Source organism: Budorcas taxicolor, chromosome 16 (assembly GCF_023091745.1).
Source record: "Budorcas taxicolor isolate Tak-1 chromosome 16, Takin1.1, whole genome shotgun sequence".
Classification (NCBI taxonomy): domain Eukaryota; kingdom Metazoa; phylum Chordata; class Mammalia; order Artiodactyla; family Bovidae; genus Budorcas; species Budorcas taxicolor.
This window is the reverse complement of record NC_068925.1, coordinates 24,573,177-24,588,720: the sequence shown is the minus strand read 5'-3', so window position 1 is coordinate 24,588,720 and position 15,544 is coordinate 24,573,177. Positions and strand designations below refer to the sequence as shown.

The following is a 15,544-nucleotide window of genomic DNA, read 5'->3' as shown; positions in this document are numbered from 1 at the left end:
TGTGCTGATTCTAAGAAATGATTCTTAATTAGTATGAGCTAATGAGGTTTATTGCACACAAGCATTTCACAACTATGAAGACAAAAATTATCACTTATTATCAAAAAGTAAAGATGTTAGAGTTTATCACTTCAATTCTACAAAAGCATTATTAAAAAGGAAAACAGAGGAGCAGTACCGTGGACAAGTTGTGCTGAGAAGCTACACTGTAATCTTCCATGCCATGAGCCGGGGCTGTGTGAACCAGCCCCGTCCCTTTTGTCATGGTTACATGATTGGCAGGTAAAAGAGGAGACTCCCTCTCGGAAATTAAAGGATGAGCACAAGTACCATTTTCCAAGTCCACACCTGTGGGGAAAGAAAACCACAACCGAGAGTTACTTTATCTGGCAATTCTTCTACCTCTTGAAGGAAAGCTACAGACATCAGGCTGACAACAGCAAAATCTGAGACAAGGCTGGGCTCGAATTCTGGCTTTCCCTTTTACTTCTTCTGTGACTTTCAGGAATCTATAAAATGTAAGTGATTACAGTTTGTATCTCACAGGTCTGCTGTGAGGATAAACTGGTTGATGCATGTTAAGCATTTTGGGTAACATATCACAATACTTGCTGCACTGTAAATGCTTTATTGGTAATTATTAAAATTAAACAGATAATCAAATGAACCTGAGAACATTTCTCTAATTTATGTACAGTTATGTGCCTTTTAGAACAGAGGACAAAAAAATTTTAGATCAATGGGTCAACGACCAGTAGGTTCTAATACTATCTCTGTGGGAACTCATTGCTGTGGCTTTTCATGTTACCCTGAAAAGGTAAGATCTGATAAATAATACCTGACAGTTACTGGGTACCCACTGGATACTGGACTCAACATAAACTCTTACGTCACCTCATAACAGTACAAAACAGCTAACATTATCTCCAATTTACAAATCAGAAAACAAAAAAACACAGGCAATTTATCTGAGGTAACATGGCTAACAAATGACTGAATTCAAGTTCAAAGGCAAGTCTGACTCTAATATTCTACATAACTCCAGCTCCCTTTAATAATACACCATACCCATCATCTCTGAAGTTTTCTGTCACTGTTGTTATCATGTAATCACTAAGTCATGTCTGGCTCTTTATAAACCCATGGACTACAGCCTTCCAGGCTCCTCTGTCTACGGGATTTCCCAGGCAAGAATACTGGAGTGGTTGCCATTCCCTTCTCCAGGGGACCTTCCTGATCCAGGGATCAAACCTGCATCTCCTGCACTGCAGGCGGATTCTTTATTACTGAGGCACCAGGGACGGAGAAGGCACTGGCACCCTACTCCAGTACTCTTGCCTGGAAAATCCCACGGATGGAGGACCCTGGTGGGCTGCAGTTCATGGGGTCGCTAAGAGTCGGACACGAATGAGTGACTTCACTTTCACTTTTCACTTTCATGCACTGGAGAAGAAAATGGCAACCTACTCCAGCGTTCTTGCCTGGAGAATCCCAGGGACGGGGGAGCCTGGTGGGCTGCCGTCTATGCGGTCGCACAGAGTCGGACACGACTGAAGTGACTTAGCAGCAGCAGCAGCAGAGGCACCAGGGAAGCCCTCTACACCATTACTGTTTCCTAACTTAACTGCCTCTTAAGTTGAGCTCCACAAACTAATCTTTCTTCCACACACTCTAAAAACAGTTTCAAGCTTTAAAATGATTCGCTGGTTCTACCCATCCACGTACCCAACATACTAAATAGGTCTGTTTATTCTATCTAGTCTTTAGCATTAATAACTGAAGAATGGTTAACGGCCCCCTTATGCCTCAGATATTCCCCACAAATCATTCTTCATCTTTCCAAGCTAAATGATATTTAACCTAAAAAAAACCTGCCTTTATAAATTTCTCCACTTCTATGATCCTTTTTTCTAGCCACAGAGCAATAAAAACTGCACCGCCTCGTCATACCACCAGAACACAAGTCTTTTAACTTTGGACATTTCATAGAAAAGACAGCTCTTTTGCTAATTTCATTTTGCTTAAAACAGCACTATGGGTAAAAGGTGTGAGAAAAACTGACATTTCCTTATAAAATCCTGACAAAATTTCCTTTTCTGAAGAAAATCACAAGCCTTTCTTGCTGTCTCACTTGGATGACTTGGCATTTATAACCAGGAAATAACTGAATTACTAGGAAAATTACTTTAGGATGCATTCTTTTCCAGGCAAATTTTAATGCTGTTAAAAGAGACAATGGTCAGCAATGATTTTTACAGAAGTCAACTCTTAAGTTTGTGTTTTGATTCCTTTTCTCGAAATCAGATTGACAAGTAACACCAGTCTCTACAAACTTGTGCTGTACTCTTTACACATTTTTAGTATGGAAACCACAGCTTTGGAGCAAAGTAAATTTCATCTATCAACTTTCCTTTAGCCCCAATACTTAGTGCTTATAATACTTAATACTCTTCCTCACCTCCCAACAAAGATCCCCAAATAATTAGTAAGAAGCAATTTACATTTCTTTCTGGAAAGAAAATCTATCCCAAAGAAAATGTTCCATTTTAGCTGTTCAACATTCCTACTACTTTAGTAAATAGAAAGCCACCTATTCCTAGATTATTCAGCCAGAAATGAAAAGTATACAAATTGCTCTGAAACATGATGGCTCAAAATGGCAATCCATCAACTCTCCACAAAGTGATAATTTGAAACAGTTAAGCAGTCTAGAAAAAGGATCTTTAAATTTAACCTTATACTTTCACAAACCTTTTGAGCATGCCATTCAACTTCTGTAACAACATCTAAAATGTCAATCAAGTCTATTACTATCTTCTGCACTTAAAAAAGAGGTGGGCTGTGATTAATAATACTATATTGTATATTTTAAAGCTACTTAGGGAACAGAGCCTTTTAAAAAGCCTCTTGATGAAAGTGAAAGAGGAGAGTGAAAAAGGTGGCTTAAAACTCAACATTCAGAAAATTAAGATCATGGCACCTGGTCCCATCACTTCATGGCAAACAGATGGAGAAAAATGGAAACAGTGATGGACTTTATTTTGGGGGGCTCCAAAATCACTGCAGGTGGCGACTGCAGCCGTGAAATTAAAAGGTGCTTGCTCCTTGGAAGAAAAGTTATGACCAACCTAGACAACATATTAAAAAGCAAGAAATTACTGTGCCAACAAGGCCCATCTAGTCAAAACTATAGTTTTTCCAGTAGCCACGTATGGATATGAGAGAAGGACTATAAAGAAAACTGAGCACCAAAGAATTGATGCTTTTGAACTGTGGTGTTGGAGAAGACTCTTGAGAGTCCCTTGGACTGCAAGGAGATCCAACCACTCCACCCTAAAGGAGATCAGTCCTGAATATTCATTGGAAGGGCTGATGCTGAAGCTGAAACTCCAATACTTAGGCCACCTGATGTGAAGAACTGATTTGGGAAAGATTAAAGGCAGGAGAAGGGGACGACAGAGGATGAGATGTTGGATGGCATCACCGACTCAATGGACATGAGTTTGAGTAAGCTCTGGGAGTTAGTGATGGACAGGGAAGCCTGGCATGCTGCAGTCCATGGGGTCGCAAAGAGTCAGACACGACTGAGTGACTGAACTGAAGAGAATAGACCTTAAAAGTTCTCATCACAAGGAAAAAAACTTTGTAACTATGTGTGATGATGATGTTAACTAGGTTTATTATGATCATCTCACAATGCATACAAATATTAAATCCTTATACCAAATGCCTAAAACTAACACAATGCTATACATCAATTTTTTTAAAAAAGGGGGGGAGTGAAGGGTATGGACTAAAGAATATATCAGATCCTCTAACTTACCTCTAACTTACTGAATGCAATAAGATACAAATGGTATTAAATACTAAACATTCTGCAGCTTCTTTTATGCCTTTGACATTAAAAACTTATCGATTTTTGTTTAGATTGTTTAAACCTCTAACTGGCTTATATCTGAACCGATACATTTTGAGGTCTTCTCTATTTAGCTGCACAATCTTTCCATTTTTGAGTATCTCTAACTTGTGATCTTTTTTCTTTCATAAGAAACTCAAAGATATACCTAAAGATCAAAGGTAATTTTAAACTTCCCTAGGTTTCCAGTTTTATTTCAAAATCAGCCACTACTTTAGGAGTCCCAAATTATAGCTTACTAAGGATTCTTTTGATAGAAATGCTATCTTGGAAATAACTTTCAGAATTTATTCAATTTCATTATTAAAATCATATACCCCAAAATAGATTTATTTCCTTCCTTGCTCTTTTGATCAAATCAGATAAAAATAATTTTCAGTAATTTACTTTTGAATAAAAATTTAAAGGAAAATTTGTACATTTTATATTGCATAGAGGACATTTTTCTAATTTTCCACTGGATATTTGTCAAAAATATTTTTTTCAACTATTTTGACTTTGTCAATGTTCATATTTTCTATGCTCCTATCATGTTTAATGTATATTCTCCTTCAGTTTGATCAATATAAAATACATTCTAGAAAGAAGAAGCCATATTTGTTTTATTTACAACGAGCAATGTTCAGCAAGGTACTGAACTCAGATCAACCCAGTATTTTGATGACTTTGACTGTCAGAATATCTGTAAATCCTCACCTGAAAATGTTGAAATAACTTCAAATGTTGTTCCCAAAGTAGAAGCAACAGATGTTACTTTATCTGCACCGAGAATGTACAAGTCTCCGGATGAGGAACACTTCACAACAGCATACCTAAAAAAAGGAAAAACCAGAGATAACATTTTAAATGTTCTATATCACTTTAGAAAAACTAACTTTAAGATAAAAAAGGTACTATTTTCAAAGGACTTCATTCCTTACATTTCTGCTTTCTTTTCCAAAGAAGCTGGAAAATAAGGTCTTAAGTAGAATTCTATAAAGCTTAATAAAATCTATATGAACATAAAAACTAAGTGATAAGTCACTAATTTTAAGAGGATAATGAGGATGCAATAAGATCAAAATAATGCTAAAAAATGGAACTGATCCTATTTGTGGATAAAACAAAAATTGCTGTAATATACCTACTTTGATTCTGGCATGTAACAAACAGCTTGATTGGCTGGAATTGTCCAAGGCTGTGTGGTCCACACTAAAAAACTAACAGGAGATGAACCATCTGTGAAAATAAAATTTCAAATATGCTAGAAAATCAAATGTTTTAATTCCTTAAATTTAATAAACTTAAAAACAACAGATCGGAGAAGGCAATGGCAACCATGGGGTCGCGAAGAGTCGGACACGACTGAGCAACTTCACTTTCACTTCTCACTTTCATGCATTGGAGAAGGAACTGGCAACCCACTCCAGTGTTCTTGCCTGGAGAATCCCAGGGACGGGGGAGCCTGGTGGGCTGCCGTCCATGGGGTCGTACAGAGTCGGACACGACTGAAGCGACTTAGTAGTAGTAGTAGTAGTAGTAGTAGTAAACAACGGACAAATCTTACCTAGAAGAGATGCCAACTTAGGAGAAGGTTTCAGGAGAGGGAATTTTACATATACTGAGCGACTGACGTGCTCTGGATTATATTCAAGTTCTGCTTCAGCCAATGCAGTCCTAAGGTTTAAAAACATTGAACATAAATATTTGGAAGTCCCACAAAATTCTCCACTTTAGCTACCCAAAACACATAAATACCTTGATGAAGGAGACCAAAACACAGGTTTGTAAGATCGATAAATCAAGCCCTATAAAAGACAAATATATATGAAAACTGGAATTCTGTAACATGTAATTCAACATACTCAAAGGAAAAAAAAAAACTTTATTACCTTATCATACATTTGGTAGAAAATTCTCAACTGCCTAGCCTCGTATCTTCCATCAAAAGTATAGTAGCAATTATTCCAGTCTGCCATTATTCCCCAGCGAATAAATGCCAATTTCTGTTTCTCAATTGCTGCTTTGGCGAATGATCTAGCTAAAATCAGTAAACAAAAAGCATTTTGAAAATGAGTTAAAATTCTTGAACACGGTTCAGCATGTATCTCTCTAAACGCAAACATCACACACAATTTGAAAATGAGTTAAAATTCTTGAACACGGTTTAGCATGTATCTCTCTAAACGCAAACATCACACACAATTTGAAAATGAGTTAAAATTCTTGAACACAGCTTAGCATGCACCTCTCTAAATGCAGGTATTACACAAAATTTAGACTATAAAAATGTTTAAAAGTAAAGTTATCCTAAAGGTCAAAGTATTCAGCAGATACCTACAACAAATTCTAAAGTTAACTAAAATTTCAAAAGTTAAAATTTTGTTACCTTCTCTTTCATTATTCAGAGATCATAAAATGATCTTACATTTAAAAAAAACAGACTGGAAAAGCTACTCTTACTTGATAATTTAAGAAAAGGTCAGAGAATAATTATTTCATTATATACACACACACAAAAATTAATTAGTGTAACCAATCATACTGTTCCACAAGGAAGTATGAGATCTTCAAAATCATATCCAATTATACAATAATTTAACAGATAAGAACAGACGAGTCCTCTTTGACTCATTCTACTGAAGGAAAGGACCGAAAAAGAGACTTCTAAAAAAATTTTAATTTAAAATTTACTTTTGGTTTAGGACCTAACATAGGTCAACAGGTTCTAGCCAAGAAAGTACATAAAAACAATAACCAAAATAATAATTTCAACAAAACGTGAGGACCAAAGAATTGAAACATGTACTTGGACGTTGCTCACAAAACTTTCCTTCATTTGTGAACGTAAGTTCTCACAAAAGTAAATTACACAAAATCTGAATTTTCTGTGACACAGTGGTTTCCAACTGATCTCATTTATAAGCGAAAAAATAATAGCAAAAAACAAAAAGCAACAGGTATCTTTGATAAAGTCCTGACTTTTCCAAGGAACTATGGTTTACAAATAACATTTTAAAACAGAAATAGAGATTACTTACCTTTCTCTCTAATTTCCATAGCTGAAAGATTCTGAGCTTTTCCACCAAGTTCTGATAATACTTTCATTTCAATGGGTAACCCATGACAATCCCAGCCTGGCACAAAATGTATTTTGGAACCTCTCATCATATGGTATCGATTGGCTATGTCTTTCAAAATCTGCAAAGATGAAATGATAATCATCATTCATACAAAAAGCATGTGGCCTACAACTTATGTTCTCTTAGTATCACTTTAAAACACTAATAAAATCCAACTCTAAAGGATTTATATAGAATTACCTATTAAATCTACCAACTTATGTTCTACATAAATACAAGCATAACAAATATCTGATTTTTAAAATGTCATTAACTCCCCCAGGAAGAAATCAAAGTACAAAAGATTTCAAAGCAAAAAACATTATATCCAAGATTACTAATTTTTTTTTAAGTTGGAGAATGCAAATAAGCAATCCACACTACCATTTTAAGAAATAATCTGAACTTCCTAAAAATCAGACTAAAAAATTACAATTTGCTTTACTCTCATGGAGAAAAATTATTTATGTGAATAATCAAATATTATATATAATATATATAATATTATGTATATTTAGCTTATAAATATTATAGAATCAAGGCAGAATTTATAATGCCCTTAGAGTATGAAATATTATGCTTACCTCTGTTACTACTAAAACCCTAAATAAAACAGTAGATCTCTTAGTAAAGTTCTGTAACTGTTTCCTAGCTCATCTTAAGATACTAGTGGGCAGCAAATTTTTAAAAAAATATATACCCACTGAAAAATGGAGGCTCAAAGCCAAAGGACAGATTTGGCTCCAGGCTCAATTCCTTCTTCCCAAAATTAAATAATGCAATAGTCCAGAAAAATATATCTTCCCTTCCATGTCTCTCAAAAGTAGAAAAGATAATACACATTCCTCTCACACCTTCTATGTAAAACTCCTTCAGACTTCTTACCAAAGGGCAGGGGGCCTTGCGATCTGGGGGTAGTCGTATAACAAAAACGTTCATCTACTGATACATACTTAAGATTTGTACACTCTATGTTATGTATTACTTACATCAATCAATATAAATAACATCCTTCCTATTTATCCTTATTTGAAGTTGTTTTATTTATTTATCTGTTCCTTCCTGGAAAATATAAACTCTTTGAAATCAGAGATCCCGTCTGTCTTCATCTGTAAACTCCCAGCATTCAGAACGGTGACTGCCACTATTCATAGCTCAGTCGGTAAAGAATCCGCCTGCAATGCAGGAGACCTGGGTTCGATTCCTGAGTCAGGAAGATCCCCTGGAGAAGGAAGTGGCAACCCACTCCAGTATTCCTGCCTGGAGAATCTCATGGACAGAAGAGTCTGGCGGGCTACAGTCTACAGGGTCGCAAGAATCGAACACGACTGAGCGACTAAGCATACACACCCTATTCTACAACTACTTACCTGAATAAAGGAAAGCAGGCACATATGCTCCAGACTGTGATGTCTCGTACAGTGCTTACTAGCCACCAGCAGTAATAAGCATCAAAACTGGCTAGTCCAAACTGAGATATAAATATACAATATATACCACTGAGTGAAAAAAGTTAATCCCCCAAAACTGTTGATTACATTTATACAGAATTCTTAAAATGACAAAAATACAGATGTAGAGAACAGTTAAGGAGATGCTGGGAAAAGAGGGAAATAAATATAGCTATGAAAGAGCAGCATGAGGGATTCTTGATGGAAGTGTTTGGTATCTTGAATGTATCAATGTAACATTCTGGTTATGATATAGTACTGCAGTTTTGCAGGATTTTACCACTGGGAAAATTGGGTAAAATGCATATGAATCCTCTCTATTTTTTTCTTAACAAATGCACCTGAATCTATAATTACTTCAAATATAAACTCTAACTAAAATTCGAAAGAAATTGCTTTCGAATAGTGTATACTTAAAAAAAAAAAGCACTTCAGTTCTGTCCATGAAAAGAAATAAATGCTTTTTTCACCATCTGATGTAATATGCCTAATAATTTGAAAATGAGCTATCAAGCAGCATGATTTGGCCTCTGTGGAAGCGAGCAAACTTCACACCAAGGAATGTGCAATATGTGTAACATCTCAAAAGTTTTAGAAGTTTTCAATACAATTAAATGGTCTAATACAATGAAAGAAAGTAAATGTAAAAGAAAGTGATGGTTGTTCAGTCATGTCTGACTCTCAGGGACCCCGCGGACTGTAGCCCACCAGGCTCCTCTGTCCATGGGGATTCTCCAGGCAAGAATACTAGAGTGGGTTGCCATGTCCTCCTCCAGGGGATCCTCCCAACGCAGGGATCGAACCCAGGTCTCCTGCATTGCAGGCAGACTTTTTACTGTCTGAGCCGCCATGGAAGGTCTAATACAATATATAATACATATAATAACAGAATTCTGCTCTAATAGCAATACTGACTTGTTCAGTAACCAGATTTCCAGTGGTGAAAATACAGACAGATGTCCAAGGTCATGCCCTCTCCAAACTTTCCATTAAAGTAGACATAAAAATAAAGGACTGAAAAAAATAGTAAATAAATTGTGGTACACTCTCTAAATGGAATGCTTCTCTACAATTATTGACAACTAAAACGGAATCAACTATTGACATCATAACAGCATGCATGAATATCAAACACTGTACAAGTAAAAGAAGCCAGACATAGAAGAATCTGTTATGATTCAACCTCTCTGAAATTTTGCAATTGGCAAAAAGAATTATAGCAATAGAAACCAAAATAGTGATGAGGGCAGGAAGCCTTCATTCTGGAAGGCCAGCATCACCCTGATACCAAAACCTCAGTTTATCCTCCTCAAACACACCAAGAAAATTCACCTCAAGTCGTTGTATGTGGCACTGTGTGTGTGTGTATGCTCAGTATACACACAAATGGAGTGGGTTGTCATTTCTTACTTCCTGACCCAGGGGTCTAACCTGTGTCTGCTGTGTTTCCTGAATTGGCAGGCAGATTTCTTACCACTTGAACCACATGGGAAGCACTTAGCTATTGCTGTTGTTTAGTCATGAAGTTGTGTCTGACTCTTTGCAACCCCACAGACTGCAGCACGCCAGGCTTCCTTGTCTTTCACTATCTCATGGAGTTTGCTCAATCTGAGTCAGTGATGCCATCCAACCATCTCATCTGTTGCCCCTTCTCTTCCTACCCTTAATCTTTCCCAGCATCAGTGTCTTTTCCAATGAGTCAGCTTGTCACACCATGGCCAAAGTATTGAAGTTTCAGCTTCAGCACCTGTCCTTCAATTAATATTCAGCATTAATTTCCTTTAGGATTAAATGGTTTGATCTCCTTGCTGTCCAAGGGTCTCTCAAGAGTTTTCTCCAGCAACACAATTCGAAAGCATTAATTCTTCGGTGCTCACATCTGCACACGACTACTGGAAAAACTATACCTTTGACTATATGGGCCTTTGTCGGCAAATTGATGTCTCTGATTTTTAATATGCTATCTATGCTGATCACAGCTTTTCTTCCAAGGAGCAAGCATCTTTTGATTTCATGGCTGCAGTCACCATCCACAGTGATTCTGGAGCCCAAGATAATAAAGTCTGCCACTATTTCCATTTTTTCCCCTTCTATTTGCCATGAAGTGATGGGACCTGATGCCACGATCTTAGTTTTTTTTGAATGCTGAGTTTTAAGCCAGCTTTTTCACTCTCCTCTTTCACTTAGCTATACTTACCCCAAATACTCCACAGCTTACCCGCCCTGCTTCCTTGAGGACCTTACAGGAATGTCATCTTTTCAATGAAGGGGGCATCCCAGATCAATTTAATAAAACTGCACTTGGCCCAAGTGACCTGCCCTATTAGTTTTCCATTTCTTTTATTTCTTCTAAAGCACTTATTACTACTATCTTTTAGTCAATTTGGGTTGAGAAGAATTTTTATGTGTGTGTATATGTCTGTCTGTATGTGTGTGTGTAACTGTGTGTGTGGTGTGGGGGGTGGTTCCCACACATACAACCAAGCAATTCTTGGACATCAGCAGAGCGTCTGAGAATTAGCATAAATGGGATGGCGTAAATAGGAGAAATGTCTTTCTCACTATTCTACAGGTTGTGGAGTCCAAGATCAAGGGGCTGGCAAATTCAGTATCTGGTAAGGGCCACTTTCTGGTTCACAGACCCCCATTTTCCCCACTGTACCCTCACATAGCATAAGGGGACAAGGGAGCTCTCTGACCTAATCATCCCTCAAAGGTCCCACCTCCACACACCATTAGAGATTAGGTTTCAACATATGATTTGCAGGGGGAGGGAGACAAATATTCAGTGTCTAGCAACTATCAACCATATTAAACATTTTACTTATCCTTCTGTGCTTTCCTCCTGTTTAGATCACAAGCTCCATGAAGACAGGACTTATCCCTATTTTGTTCACTGCTATCCCCAGAGTCTAGACAATGTCTGGCACATAACAGATGCTCATTAATTATTTATTGAATAATATGATACTTATTAACATAAAATAAGTTCAAAGCAAATACCAGTGATGTTATTTTTCACATAGTACTAAAACTGTTCATTGCTGCTTTCTAGTAAGACATTTTAGTTTATGTCAATGCAAATTTATGTAACTGCCATAACCTTAGAATATACTCTTTTCCAAAGTGTATTTAAATAAAGATTTTCCCTCACATCTTATAACCAAAATTATAAATTACCTTATTTAAAGCATGTCCAACATGAGGGTCACCATTTGCATAAGGAGGTCCGTCATGAAGACAAAATTCAGTCTTCGCTTTTCTTTCTCTTTGCCATGAATAAAGTTCTGAAAATCCACATTTCTGTTTAAAAAGAACAATAATGTCTGCACATCACATAAACACATACACTTTAATCTTGCCATAAATAACACTCAGCACCAGTTTATTTCCTATCACATTCCAATATATTCAACTCTAAAACACAAGGTGAGTTTTCTAAAATGCACATCTTCCAATTAAAAAATAAGTTTGTTGCTGCTGCTACTGCTAAGTCAAGAACATTTTATTAAAAAAAAAAAAACCACTCCTTCTAATAACATAAAAAATAAATAAAATACACATCTGAGTACTTATCTCTTAAAACTTTTCAACAGTTACCCTTGCAGACTTCAGCTTAAAGTCTAAGCTCTTCATGAAGGTGTACAGGACCCTACAGAGGTTTGTGCTTAGTCTCTCAGTCATGTCAGACTCTTTGCATGGGGTGTAGCCTGCCAGGCTCCTCTGTCCATGGGACTGTCTAGCCAAGAATCCTGCAGTGGGTTGCCGTGCCCTCCTCCAGGGGATCTTCCCAATCCAGGGATTGAACGTGTGTCTCCTGCACTGGCAAGAAATTCTTCACCTCTGCACCACCTGGGAAGCCCTACAAAGGTTTAGTATCACATAGACTCCATCCCCCTCCACTCCATGTTAAAGGACTTGTAGATCCCCCACCACACACACACACACACACTCACTCTCTCTCACTCTCTCTCTCATATCTTATTCCTGCTATGCTCTGGCCTCAACACTTGCTACTCTCAGTCTGGAAAAACACTGATTGCAATCCCACTCCCCTTCCCTCATCTTCTGTGTGACGTTGGCCAAGTCACTTTGCCTTTGTAGGCCTATTCCCTCCTTTGAAAAAAAAAAAGTTAATAATATTCAACCCACCAAGCTGGTGTGAAGACTATACAAGAAAATATCTGAAAGTGTCACAATTCCAGAAATACAGAAGGTACTGGATGGAACACTTAAAAAACTAGATGGCCAAGAAGGGCTTGTGAGTCTAGAACTCGGAGAGCTGTCATAAGAATATTTAAGCTAAGCATATTTACTTAACTAATATATCCAAAATATCACGGATTTTTAAAGACCCTAGAATTACACAAACTAACAAGTGAATTTCTGGCCTTAGAAAGTTCAGTTTAATACAGGCGACAGAAGCACAGGTGAGGAAGAGGACTCAGATGAAGTAACCACAGCTGCTTGACCCTTCAAACAAGCCACCTTCCAACTAAGGCCCTATTGATACCACAAAAGTGAGCTTCATCTTCTTCTCATGATCTTTATTTATACGTGTACATGTTAATTTACTGTAAACAAAATCACTGGAAAAGAGCCCAAATTCGACTAGTTTTTCATAAGCTATAAGCGGCATTTATATTCCATCCATGCTATCTGAACATAGCTGTTTCACCGTTGGACTTCCCTGGTGGCTCAGACGGTAAGTGGCTCTGCCAACAACGCGGGAGACCCGGGTTAGCATTCAGATCTGGAACCCGCCATCTCTAGTGGACTTGTCTAGAGGTTTCTGCACCTGTGTTTTCACCCAGTACAACCTGTGGGAAGTGCATGATTCCCACTGGTCTGATCGCAACACCTCTGGCCCTAAAGGGCCTGGAGCCTGCGGCCGGGCCTGCCCTGCCCTGCCCTGCCCGGGATGTGGGTAGCCCAGGCGTGGCTCCAGGGAGGGCCCGTGACCCCTCCCGAGGCCCCGTTCGCGGCCCGCGCGGAGAGCAGGCCCGCCCGTACCTGCTGGATCTCCAGCTCCGTGTCGGGCTGCTGGCGGCCCAGCAGCTTCATGGGGAAGCTGGTCTGCGGCAGCAACACCGTGTCCCGATAGCTGCCATTACTTGAGTTCTGCGGCTGGTTACTGGCTCCGGTGACTGACCGCACCAAAAGGTTCCCGGTTGTCCCTCGCCAGCGCGGTCGACAAGGAAGGCGGGGTGGCACCCACAAATTCCAGGCCGCGGCCACGGCCGCTGCCCCCGGACCGCGAGGGCGCAGCCCCCAACGCATGGCGGGCCAGGCCAACCCCAGCGTCCGGGAGGGCGCCGGGGCCTCGGCTCCGGCCGGGCTTTGTGGGAACTGGGAGCCCAGAACACGGGTGCGAGCCTTACGGGAGTGCGCACGCGCGCGGGGCAGGGAAGGGGCGGGGAGCGCGGCGCGGGGCGGGGAGCGCGGCGCGGGGCGGGGAGCGCGGCGCGGGGCGGGGAGCGCGGCGCGGGGCGGGGAGCGCGGCGCGGGGCGGGGAGCGCGGCGCGGGGCGGGGAGCGCGGCGCGGGGCGGGGCGGGGCGGGGAAGGGGCGGGAAGCGCGGGGCGGGGCGGGGAAGGGGCGGAGAGCGCGGCGCGGCGCGGCGCTGCGCTGGGAAGGGGCGGGGAGCGCGGCGCGGGCCGGGGAAGACTGGGGGACCGATCCGCATTCGGATCTTGGCGGCAGCTTCCCCCGGAGCGGCGCTGACTACGAGGGCGGGAAGAAGTGTGGCCCGCGCCACAAGCTCACCCTTCAATCACGGCGCGTTCCTTTTAAAGTTTATTTAATCCAGTATTACCAACATTACCACTTCAGCATGTAGTTAATATAAAATTATAAATGTAATATTTCACATTCTTTTTCTTCATTCCAGGTCTTCGAAAATTGCTATGTAATTTACCCGTATAGCGTATCTCCAATCCATTTGGACTGCAATTTTCCAATTCAGTTCAGTAGCTCAGTCACATCAGACTCTGCGATTCCATGGAAACTGCAGCACGTCAGGCTTCCCTGTCCATCACCAACTCCCAGAAATTGCTCAAACTCATGTCCATCCAGTCGGTGATGCCATCCAACCGTCTCAGCCTCTTGTCATCCCTTCTCCTCCCGCCTTCAATCAATGTTAACAGGGTCTTTTCCAATGAGTCAGTTCTTCGTATCAGGTGGCCAAAGGATTGGAGCTTCAGCTTCAGCATCAGTCCTTCCAATGAATATTCAGGACTGATTTCCTTTAGGATTGACTGTTTGATCTCCTTGCAGTACAAGGGACTCTCAAGAGTCTTCTCCAACACCACAGATTGTGGAGGAGCTGGAAAGCTTTAAGCAAATACTGAAAATGTATTTGCTCCACTCATTACGAGGGTTGGAAGCTGGAACGAGCATAACAAAGGGTTATGAACGTTCGCCGAGTGCCTAAGGCTGGGAACGGATGACGAAGGGCCATACTCCCGGCCGTGAGGCGTTCAAAGGCTTCCTTCTGACCCTCTGTTTCTGGGAGCAAGGACTGTTGTTTCATGATAAGACTCCCTTTAGAATTTCACAAAAGCTCTGTTATGTCTTGGACGGTGGGAACTGTATTTTATGCTTGAATGCTTTGATGTTTTATTGAGAAAGGCTACGTGCAAGTCTGCTTTATGCTCTGCTCCCTGAGACCATATATCTGCGAAGCTGGATAATAAAATTTGTCAGTCCACTAGAGGCTGTCCCTGAATGTCCTTTCAGAGCACGGTTCTCAGAGCCTTACAACAGATCAAAAGCATCAAGTCTTCCCTCCTCAGCTTTCTTTATGGTCCAGCTCTCACATCCATACATGACTACTGGAAAAACCATAGCTTTGACTAGACCGACCTTTGTTGTCAAAGTAATGTCTCTGCTTTATAATATGCTGTCTAGGTTGGTCATAGCTTTTCTTCCAAGCAAGCATCTTTTAATTTCATGGCTGCAGTCACCATCTGCAGTGGTTTTGGACACCAAGAAAATAAAATCTGTCACTGTTTCCCCATCTATTTGCCATGAAGTGATGGAACCGGATGCCATGATCCTGGTTTTTTTAATGTTGAG

At 40.2% G+C, this 15,544-nt stretch overlaps 1 protein-coding gene across 1 annotated transcript in view; it reads right to left on the bottom strand.

Moving 5' to 3' along the window:
• Positions 1-13,826, bottom strand: part of IARS2 (isoleucyl-tRNA synthetase 2, mitochondrial) — a 48,037-nt gene extending 34,211 nt beyond the window's left edge. The window contains exons 1-9 of the mRNA XM_052653756.1: positions 13,482-13,826; positions 11,649-11,771; positions 6,937-7,096; positions 5,788-5,936; positions 5,654-5,703; positions 5,463-5,572; positions 5,044-5,134; positions 4,613-4,728; positions 179-348 (exon numbers count right to left, since the gene is read on the bottom strand). Of these exons, the coding sequence (XP_052509716.1) occupies positions 179-348; positions 4,613-4,728; positions 5,044-5,134; positions 5,463-5,572; positions 5,654-5,703; positions 5,788-5,936; positions 6,937-7,096; positions 11,649-11,771; positions 13,482-13,748 (1,236 nt within the window). The 5' untranslated portion in view covers positions 13,749-13,826. The remainder of the gene's footprint in view (positions 1-178; positions 349-4,612; positions 4,729-5,043; positions 5,135-5,462; positions 5,573-5,653; positions 5,704-5,787; positions 5,937-6,936; positions 7,097-11,648; positions 11,772-13,481) is intronic.
• Positions 13,827-15,544: the final 1,718 nt, after the last annotated feature.